This window comes from Triticum aestivum, chromosome 6B (genome assembly GCF_018294505.1).
Source record: "Triticum aestivum cultivar Chinese Spring chromosome 6B, IWGSC CS RefSeq v2.1, whole genome shotgun sequence".
NCBI lineage: Eukaryota > Viridiplantae > Streptophyta > Magnoliopsida > Poales > Poaceae > Triticum > Triticum aestivum.
Genome location: NC_057810.1, coordinates 138,979,590 through 138,990,293, shown reverse-complemented (window position 1 = coordinate 138,990,293; position 10,704 = coordinate 138,979,590). Strand labels below are relative to the sequence as shown.

The 10,704-nt window shown below is 52.2% G+C and overlaps 1 protein-coding gene and 1 pseudogene across 1 annotated transcript; one reads left to right on the top strand and one right to left on the bottom strand.

Moving 5' to 3' along the window:
- Window positions 1-1,208: 1,208 nt before the first annotated feature.
- LOC123138971 (G-type lectin S-receptor-like serine/threonine-protein kinase RLK1) lies at window positions 1,209-3,628 on the top strand (annotated as a pseudogene).
- Window positions 3,629-7,386: 3,758 nt separating this feature from the next.
- On the bottom strand, window positions 7,387-10,143 carry LOC123136192 (ribosomal RNA small subunit methyltransferase H). Its single transcript, XM_044555514.1, has 5 exons — window positions 9,711-10,143; window positions 9,256-9,531; window positions 9,097-9,165; window positions 8,390-8,582; window positions 7,387-8,124 (listed from the first exon to the last, which is right to left on the bottom strand). Exons 1-5 carry the CDS (start codon window positions 10,080-10,082, stop codon window positions 7,730-7,732), a joined length of 1,305 nt encoding a protein of 434 aa, XP_044411449.1. The 5' UTR covers window positions 10,083-10,143; the 3' UTR covers window positions 7,387-7,729.
- Window positions 10,144-10,704: the final 561 nt, after the last annotated feature.

Genomic DNA, 10,704 nt, shown 5'->3' with positions numbered 1-10,704 from the left:
CTCTGGAAGCGGCGGTGACACTTGGAGGCGACATGGCGTTCATGACCACATACCTAGCATACCACCCGAGTGTTAGGGCCCCCACCCAGGGTTGATGCAGGGGGCGGGCTTGCCAGATGATGGGGCAGGGGGACGCTGGATGCAAGAAACCCAGAAGGCTGCTGGTTGTGAGGTGATGGTGGCGGAGGAGCGATGACCCTCGACGCACTACTCGGTGAAGAGAAGTCGTGAGTAGAGCTCATGCGGGGGCATCGCTAGCTTGGCGTTGTGAACAGCCTCGGCGAGATTGTCGTAGTCGGCGTCGAGGCCTTTGATGACAAAGCCAGCAAACTCCTCGTCGCTGAGCGGCCGACCGATAGAGGTGAGTGTGCCCGCCAGCACCTTCATCTTGTTGAAGTAGGTCGTGGCGGAGGAGTCCAGCTTCTTAATGTTGGCGAGCTCCCTGCGAAGGGCCATCGAGCGGGAGGTAGAGACCTGGGCAAAGGCGTGCTCCAGGGTCGTCCAAGCATCCATGGAGGTTGCGATGAAGAGACAGACACCGGCGACCCCATCGCCGAGGGAGCCCTAGATGGCAGAGAGGATCGCCTGGTCCTGCTGCACCCACATACGGTGTTTCGGGTTAATGGCTGGGCCGTGTACGGTAGGGATGACCTACGGAGGACACGATAGCGAACTGTCCACAAACCCTAGGAGAGACTGGCTGCGGAGCAGCGGTAGGACCTTGGCGTGCCAAAACAGGTAGTTGTTCGGCCTGAGTCTAATGGCGATCAAGTTGTCAAAGTGAAACGGCCCAGCGGGCGTGATGCCGCCAGCAGCAGGGGCGGCGGGCGGCGGAGCCGCGGCAGGAACCACAGCCGCGACCGATGCCGCGGGTGGCGGCGCGGGAACGATCAGGATCATGGCCGTGGGTGGTGCCGTGCGCGAGGCCGCAGGTGGCTCCACGGGCAGCACCTCCCCCAAGGTCGTCAGGATGGCGGCGAGTATCGAGGAGGATCCAGAGGGGGCCATCGCAGGCAGCGGTGGTGCGACTGGTGCTGAGGCCATCGCAGGCGGTGACGGCGGAATCGGCGCTAAAAACATGGAGCCGATGGCGGTGGTGCCGAAGAACTGAGGCACCGACGGAGCCAAGGCGAGGTGGGAGGTTGAGGAGGGCGGCAAGCGACGCGGGGATTGACCCGGAGCTGGCGGCGCCCGAAGCAGAAGCGGTCATGGCGCCGGCGGCAGCAGCCCTAGGGTTTAGGGTTTTGGTGGTGCGGTGGCGGCGGGTGGAGTAGAGGACCTAGGTTAGGCTCTGACCATGTAAAACATAGGTTTTGGAGGAACTAGCTCAACCCTCTATGGGGTGGCCTATCACATACATATATAATTGTGTCATACATGTCCTATACCAAAATGGTATGGATTACACAATAAGGCTACAATACGAAGTCTAACAGATACCAGGTGAACAACGATGACAGCTTTACCAAGAACCTGACAGTGACACAGCCCGGAGCCTTAAAAGCGGGAGAGCAAGCCTACTACCGACTCACGCTTGATCCTGATGGAGTTCTACGTTTGTATCGTCATACCTTCGTGTCTGGCCCTGGCGGTGCATCCAATACCACCACCGTCGTGTGGAGCGCTCTGAACGATCGGTGTGATGTCCATGGCGTTTACGGACACAACAGCAAGCAGTAGCTCCCTCTGCGGTACGGCCGCGCTGGAGGCAGTTACACGATGTTCGTCAAGACCGCGGGAGAGGCGATAGGCGGCAACAGCACCCACAGCAAACCCGTTGGGCGCACCACCATCATCGTGCTGGTTTGCATCGGCATCCTGGCATGTGTCGCGTTGTCGGCCTTCATTGCATCCGGGTGGCTGCTCCACGTGAAATGGAGGGCCTTGCCCCGGAGTGTGGCACCCACGAACACGGACGCCGACGATGGCGAAGGCTTGGAGGAGGATGAGGAGGCGGCGCCCCTGAGGTCGTACAGCTACCAGGAGCTGGAGCGTGCCACGTGCTACTTCCGTGACCTGGTGGGCCGCTGCATGTTCGGCACGGTGTTCAAAGGTGCGCTACGAAACGGCGAGCAGGCTATCGTCGTGAAGCGGCTGGAGAAGCTCATGGAGGACGGCGAATGGGAGTTCTAGAGAGAGGTGCGCGCCATCGGGCGGACGAGCCACCGCAACCTGGTCCTCCTCCTCGGCTTTTGTCACGAGGGCGCCAACCGCCTCCTGGTGTACGAGTTCATGAGCAACGGCTCGGTGGCTGACCTGCTCTTCAAGGGTGTTGCCTCGACGCCTCCATGGTCCGACCGTCTTGGCATCACGCTCGGCGTGGCCCGGGGCCTGCACTACCTCCACGACAAGCTCAGCAGTCGCGTGATCCACTGCGACATCAAGCCGCAGAACATCCTCATAGGCGCGGCTGGCATGGATCGCCGACTTCGGGCTCGCCAAACTGCTCCAACCTGACCAGACACGCACTTTCACCGATGTCCGCGGCACATGTGGGTACCTGGCCCCCGAGTGGTATAGGGGCACGGGCCCTGTCACGGCGAAGGTTGATGTGTACAGCTACGGCGTGGTGCTGCTCGAGATCGTGACATGCAGGAGGAGCATGGAAATGGAGGAGGCCCGCGAGGAACAAACCCTCATGGAGCTGGTGTATGAGTGCCTACTGAAGGGTGAGGTGAAGAGGGCCATGAAAAGCGAGGAGGAGGTGGATACGGCGGCCGTGGAGCGGGTGGTGAAGGTTGGGCTCTTGTGCGTGCAAGGAGAGCTCGAGTCGGTCAAAAGCCTCGTCCCTCATGTCCCTCCTCCCGTCCCTCCCCCGTGCGGCGGCGCCACCCCGCGCCGGGGAGCCCCTGCCTTCCTCCTACAGCCTCGTCCCTCCTCCGCTCCCCACCGCCGCTGTCGCCCGGGGCATCACAGGGCAAAGCCCTTGTGGCGTGGCGGCGGTGGCGGTTTCTCCTTGGATCTCGATCTGGTTGGGAGGCAATGCTCCTCTCCGGTCAGATCGGCGGCGGTGGCGCAGATCGGCAGCGACATGGAAGTGGTGCAGCGGCGGCGGGGGAGGACGGCACCAGCAACGGCGGATCTGGCCTTGACTCATGTCGGGCTAATTCGTTGTGCTATCGATCTCAATTGTCGTCGGCGAGGCACTGCTCCTGGACTTGATCTGCAACACGAGGATGTCTGGGGCGCCGGCCCTAGGCTTGGTGGTGGTGGCCTTCTTCTTCGTCGGAGTTGGTCGGCCGGTTGGCTATGCTCGCATGGTCATGTAGTGACCGATGGCTTGGCCGGCCGGCGGCGGCGGAACTTGGCTGGTGGCAGTGGCAAAGTTCTATCTGGATCCCTGGGCGGCGGCCCTGGAGGGTGGAGGCTGGTGAAGCTCGGGCTTCTCGCGACGGCATGGCGTGGTGCAGTCCCTGTCCATGGCGGATCTGTGACGGCGATCTGCTATGGATTGGTTCGGATCAGATACGGCGACGAGCGCACGGGATCCTTCTCGGCGGCTCTCGCGGCTTGGCGAGGCGGGGTGGGACCCCTCCTCCTAGGCTCTAGTGGTGGCACACTCAGGCAGTGGCCGGTGCGCCAGGGGTCCCATGGTGGCACTGTTGCTGCGGTTGGTCGCCGGATCTAGGCGGCTGGATCTGGGGCTTTGAAGGCGGTCGAGACGGTGCACAGGTTGTTGGGTGGATTTCTTGGGACGGATCCGGGTGAAAACCTGATCTTCGGTCGATGGCCGGAGACGGTGATGACAATGCCCTTATCATCATTTCCTTCATGAAGGCATCATCGAGGTGAAGCTCCCAACTCCACTTAATACCTCCGGGGGAAACCCTAGATCAGTTGATCGAATGTTGGTGGCAATCATGTGTCGTAACCCCCTTGGGGGGCGGCATTCTTGGAGGTGCACTCGGCTTCGTGGGACCAGCGGACGGCTTCTTTGGTGGACCGGTGCTTCATCCATACATTGATGGCGACGGATCTGGACGGCGTGGCGTAGTGCAGATTCGGAGTTCGATGTGGGAGGATGGACTCGCGCAGGAGGACGACGTTGTTTGGCGTCGTGGTGGCGTCGATGGCTGAGAGACCTGGCACGGTAGATGCAACAGTACAACTCTGAAGATGGACTCGTGGTAGGTGGCTGCGGCGGCCTCATACCCGGCAGGCGTCCTGGTTGAGGAGTGCGTCGGATTGGTAGGTGCCCCATACCAGGCAGGCGTCCTGGTTGGGACCTCAGGTCTTAGATGTTTAGGTTTGGCTGCGATGTCTGTTTGGTATTAGGCCCAGAATATCAGCGCCCCTTCATCAACTGGATAGATGTAGCGACAGTTGTTGCTTAGACGGTGTCTTCAGTCTTACTGTTGTATGACTTTGTTAGGTCTTGTGAGAATAATTAATAAAGTGGCCGCATGCATCGTCCAGATGCAGAGGCCGGGGGTCATCCTCCTTTTCTAAAAAAAAGGAGAGCCCGAGTCTAGGCCGTCCATCAAAACCGCCATCTTAATGCTGGAAGGACATCTAGATGTACCATTTCCTTCGCGCTCGGCTTCCTAGCTAGTGTTGAACTTTCATATCACCCAGGTTGCTCGGAACATGATGAACAACTCGGCTATCAAATGCAGATGCCTTTAAAATTGGTGGAGTCCAAAAAATGGCACTCCCTCCTTCCCAAAATATAAAGGCGCGCATTGGTTTTTTTATCTTCATGACATAACTTTGACTATGATTTTCATTTACTGTAGCCCTACAAAATTACTATATAGACATATGAAACAGAATTGTTTTGCAAGACAAAACGAACTCATGCATCAACAACCGCGCATATATAGTAATGATCAAAATTGTGCATCAATGACTGCGCAAAGTCAAACGTGTATTTTGGGAAGGAAAGGGTACAAAACACAAACACGTTGATACTATTTTTTTGAAAAAAAAATCTGAAAACGGATATATTAAACCCTCGAGGAAACAAGATAATTTGCTTTGCTAAGCGTCAAGAAGCATGTAGGAAGGCGAGAAAGCTCCTTCACGGTCGCGCGTTGGAACGCTCGATTGAGCATCACGTGTTGGTTATTGTCCTTCCATGTCGTGACCATCCAAAATCCATAAATCTCTCCTTGAATTCTAATGGTGGGGCCCAGCGTGTCCTTCCATAAATCTCCCCTACTCAATTCAATGGGTGGTGCGGGCGTCTCCTTCCATACCCCTCCCCCCACCCCAAAAAAATCAGGGCTGACGCGTCATTTGATTTTCTCACGCCCTCATTTAGGTTGCTATCGGAAATCGGGCGTTGTAACGCGCGAGCACGAAATAGCATCCGTCGTAGGAAGGATGACGAGCGGCCATTTGGAGTGTTGCAGGCTTGATTTGCCATTGTTCGTGCCCCGGCAAGATTTCGGGATCAAAAGCTTTTATGGAGCATTGTGACAATGTGTGTGATCATAAAAGAATAGCGATGTCAACTAGAGGACTTTGGTATGAAAATGGGGGCGAGAAATTTACATAGCTCATGTGAACCCAAGAATGGATGAACATCTTCTTCATAGATTTCTTCAAGTGCATCAATAGATTGAAGACCCCGTGAAGCATGAACAACTTCGAGGAATTGGCACCATGAGACGCAATGTCGTAAGCAATTTCCATCCCAGAGTTACCGGATCCAACGACCAACATATTTTCCCTAGAGAATCTCTCGCATGACTTGTGGCTTCATGAATAGATGGTCTCACCCGGAAAAGGTTGCAGGCCAGGGATCATTGGAATATTTTCTGCGCTATTTTCCCCACTAGCCATAACAAGAAACTTTGTTGTGAAATTTGTTGTCGTGCACTTTGCCATGTTCAGCGCCTTGATAGACCAACACTTCTTATGTGCACTTTGCCAATTGCCATGTCCAGCGCCTTGATAGACCAACACTTCTTATCATTGTCGTATGTGCATGACTCCACACCAGGGAGATACTTTGGTTGGATATTGAAATGCTCAATGTAGTCATCCAGGTACTTTTTCTTTACGAACATGTTTTTTGGTATGTATGTTGGTGCATCTGCTGGGTATGACATGTTTGGTAACTCACAGGATTCCTTTGCAAGATGCAGCTTGAGGCGATCCTAAGAGCGGTGCCGCCAAGTGACACACTGCAGTTCTCTCGCTCGAAGACGACATAGGGAATGGAGAATTGGCTGCTGTGGCGAGGCCTGCCGGCCCAGCACAAACAAACACTGTGACATTCTCCATCGCAAAAACAAGAGGCTGCAAAGTTGTGGGATGTGGTGTGGTAGTAGGCTGGGATACCTAGCGCCTGTTTGGCAGTCATCCAGCTTTGCGGAGCCGACGAAGCACCACTCCAAGAAAATAGGTTGCGGCTCGCTCCGCTCCGGTGCAGAGCTGCGGAGCGGAGAGCTGCCGAACATGGCGCTAGTGTAAGATGAGATAACCCTTTGCTTGCCCGACTCAGGGGAATATATATACTTATAGATTTCACGTGCCAATTCTATTTTGTGGTCGTGCTCAGATTAAGAGATGCATGAAAGGTAACGACTAATTGACACATATAACCTGGTGTATATCTTATTCCTTTTGGAAAAGAAACCCCATAATGGCATTGTTCGTGTAAAATCATATCCTTGTACGAAATACTCCTAGGTAAGAAACACAATTCTGATCAGTTACAGTTCTTTTGAATATACTAACCGGGTTAATCTGCATATGCTTAGACCATAGCTTTTTTGTGTTTCTTCCCATAACGAATAAAGATATGTGTTCTGAGAATGATGTTTTTAGAGTGTATCTTTCCTTTCACTGCAGTTATAGACAAAACAAATTTTAAACGTGGTAGGATAAGAGGTTTGAGTCAGGTTTCTCGACAAACATTTACAGATAAAATATTATTTGATTCCCCCTAGGCAAGGAAAGGCAGCCATATTCTGAAACTTATACACCAGATATTGAACCTTCCCTGGACTGTCCCTGAAAATTGCATCGGTTCTTCTCAAGCCATTCATTCTAGATGACCGCAATACGCGCTACACCAAATTCATGAGTGTGGTTTATCCATGTGGCTTATACGCAAATTCCACCACTCGTTGAGGTAAACTCACAATTCCTAACACTCTGGAAAAGTTGTAGTAATCGGCTGAGTTGGGATCCACTGCGACGTCAATCCGCAGAACATCCTCGTAGATGAGGCGGCACGGCGAAAATCGCCGACTTCGGGCTCGCCAAGCTGCTCCAGCCCCACCAAACACGCACTTCCACCGGTGTCCGCGGCACTCGTGGGTACCTTAGCCCCCGAGTGGTACAGAACTATCATATGAAACGAAGCAACACAACAAGCACCCTGGTCGCTGGGAACAGTTTTTGCACCCTGGTCGCTGGGAACATGACGAAGAATTCAGATGTCAAATGCAGAATTGCAGATGGCATAAAAATTGGTTGCATCTTGCAAGAGAAGGTGACAAACAGAGTACAATATACATGAGTGAAGTTGGAAAATTGTACAAAGTACAAACACGGTGAGATTATTACTTCTGGACTAACATAACCCTCTTATGTTCCATGTTCCCATCTTTGGGGGGGAGCAAAGACCTCCTATTCACCCCCCTGAGCTAAGTTTCAGGTGATTTCCAAGTGTTTGCTTCCTGGTGAGCAGATGAGAAACTGACGATCGCATGTTTTGCGGCCTCGATAATCTCCTCAGCAATCCTTCACAAATTTGCATCCAGAGTTATTCCTTTTAGGCCTTCTGAATAACTCTGAGCTTTGCACTTCTACACCTTTGATTTAGTTTCTCTTCGTCTTGTGAAGGGGTTATTGGTCTTTTTGTCAGGACGGTGCCGTTAGTCCCTTGCACCCTCTGCTTGAACCATGGTTCATCTTCGTCCTCAATGTCAGCGCAAGCCAAGTCTTCGTCGTCATCGTCTGCTTCATCCCCACGAATAAGCTCCAGGAATGTCTGCTTCACAATTCTGTCCTCTAAGCTGTGGAATGAGATTACAGCAAGACGGCCATCTGGTGCTAGGCAGTCAAAACACGAATGAAGTGCGTCTTCTAAAGTTTGGAGCTCATCATTAACTGCAATCCTAAGGGCTTGGAATACCCTTGTTGCAGTTTTAATCCAGCCTTGCCGTCCTGTACTTAATAAACTTGTTGTGAGATTCTTATTTAATTATCTCCGGCTTGAAAAAATAGCGATCTTATTTTTCTTGTAGAGAAGTTATATATAAACTAAAGGACATTTACAAAGTAGTAAGCAGAAATTTGCATAAATCAAATGGTCCATAAGAAATCGTTATTTTCTTGTAAATTCCACAAAAGTTTATTGAGCAAAACAAAAAAATATATAAAAACTTGCATGGTGTTATAAGTATTATCATAATCATAGCTTCATACATACCTCCTGAAATGGTGCACGTTCTTTGGATAAGTTTGACAAGCTCGCTAGTAGAGTGTAAACCCCCTGTTTTCCGTTCTTTAACAATTCGCCTCTGAAGGGATTGCCAATTGTTTTCCTCCCCATAATCACGGAGGATACGCCCAACTTCAAGCTCAGGCCAAGAGTTCAAGATATCTTCTGCTGTTAAAGTTGCCTGTCTAGTTTCAGCTATAGGTTAGAAGCAGTACACAATTGTAACACAGAACATATATCAAGGTGGAGTTGTACCATTTGGACATTACTAATTCACCAAGATTTGACTCAAACATGAAGTAACACACAAAAAAATATTCCTGGATATTTTGGACATGGCAAGTTCAATAGTTGGAACTCGTGCATGTAAATACAGACAAAATGAAACACAACAGAAATGAACTAAGTGCAACTGTGTTTTACAAATTCCTAGATAGACTGTGTGATTGGCATTATAAATACGTGTGCATCTAAATAATTGCAGCTCATGCTATCTGCCAATAAAATGACCTTTTAGTAAGACAAACTAATATTGGATATAAGTTGTTTTAATCTTTAGTCATGCAAGTTTGCAACACTGCGTGATTGTAGTAAGTAGCAAAGAGGATATTCCATCCATACATGGTGCATTCTGATAATAAGTAGAATAAAGAAAAAACCAGTAAGGCTGTAAGTACGACTAAATCAACACTGACCTTAGGGTCCATGCGCATGTCAAGTGGACCATCATTGAGCACACTAAATCCCCTATCTGACCTGTTAACCTGCGCACAGCAGACCAAAAAAATTGGGTCAGCCAATGGGAAATTTAGCAGTCTTAGCATCAGTTTCATCACATTTTACTGATTTTTTACCTGCATGGATGACATGCCAAGATCGATGAGGATGCCATCAACGCCAGACAAGCCATCCGCCAGGTTCTCGTCGACGCCACCAAGAACATGCTTGATGTACTTGAAATTCTTGACGTGAGTATAGGCGCGCAGTGTCCCTTGCAGAGCATCTTCTCCTCCTTCCTCAGTTGCCCTACTAGCAAGGAAAGCCTCGATGTGGCGCTGGCCAATCTCCAGCGCAGAGGGGTCGACGTCCATGCCAACGTGCAGCTCCATCTCCGGGTGCGCCTCCATCATCTGTTATCCCAAGACGTATTACATCAAACAGCTTATGGGCACAAATGAGCACCATAACATTGAGGTCACAGCGCCTACAGCGGTACAGGCATTCAATTCTACTAGTAGTTCTACTAAGCACGAACAGCTTGTTCCCGCGACAACGGAAAGGTAAATGCGAAAGGGAAGGGATTACGGACGGCGAGGGAGTGGCCGGCGGCACCTAGGGTGCAGTCGACGAATGAGCGGAGCGGGAGCGGGCGGCGGAACGCGGCGAGGACCTCCCCGAGCAAGACGGGGACGTGGTGGGAGTGGGAGTGGCGGCGGTATAGGCCGGGGTCGAAGGCGCCGGCGGAGCGGGTGCGCCGCTTGAGGTGCTCCTCCAGCTCCCGCCGCTGCGGCCGCCACATGGTGCTGTCCTTGGCCTTGCTCTTCGCCCTGGTCTTGCCGGTTGATTTGCACGAGACGGCATCGCGCTTGCGGCTGTGGGGAGCCGCCGCAACGGCGGCGAGCGGGCGCGCGCCGGGCGGCCGGAGGTGGAAGGGGACGAGGCGCCGCGCGGCCGTCGCCATCAGGAGTCACGAGCACGCGAGGAACGGATAAATAGCGTGCGCCGCAGGGTGACCTTCCGTCGTCTGATCACGGATGGACGGTTCAGATCGGCTCGGTGCCTAGTCAGAGCTTTTCAGCTACAACAAACTCAGTTGGTTCGAATTCGTAGTCTATGGATACATATAACGGGATTACTGAATCTCAGTAGACTACAAAGTCTCAGTCCATGCTATAGTCATTAGATATTATACAAAAATCGTGAACCAACCTGTGATTGAGATGGTTAGGTGGACAATGATATCCTTAACCCACCAGGGCAGCTGCCCAGAAAACTGTTCTTAGATCATTTCGATCCAAAATAATACTCCAACATTGTCCTATCTCTATATTTTGTGGTCTCAATTTGAGGCAGACCTGAACTTCAACCCCTTGCGCTGTAAATATATAGCATGCAAGCACTTGCCGCAAAAACAAAGCTATGTGGCGCAAACGCCAAACCGCCAAGTGAAACTTCCTCTCGTCGCACTCCGCCTCTCACCCCGACAGTCGCCGACCTGATTCCGGCCGCCAACGGCACTGTCGTTGGTCCACCGCTCGCCGCTCCGGATGGCCCCGATAGCCCCGTCGCTCCGGACAGTCGTG

Bases quoted from the DNA above. Each gene is read 5' to 3' on its own strand.
- LOC123136192 (XM_044555514.1), bottom strand. From the start codon at position 10,082: ATGGCGACGGCCGCGCGGCGCCTCGTCCCCTTCCACCTCCGGCCGCCC. The intron at 9,532-9,710 runs GTCCGTAATCCC...TTGGGATAACAG, and splicing joins CCGCCGGCCACTCCCTCGCC to ATGATGGAGGCGCACCCGGA. The intron at 9,166-9,255 runs GTAAAAAATCAG...TGCTGTGCGCAG, and splicing joins TTGGCATGTCATCCATGCAG to GTTAACAGGTCAGATAGGGG.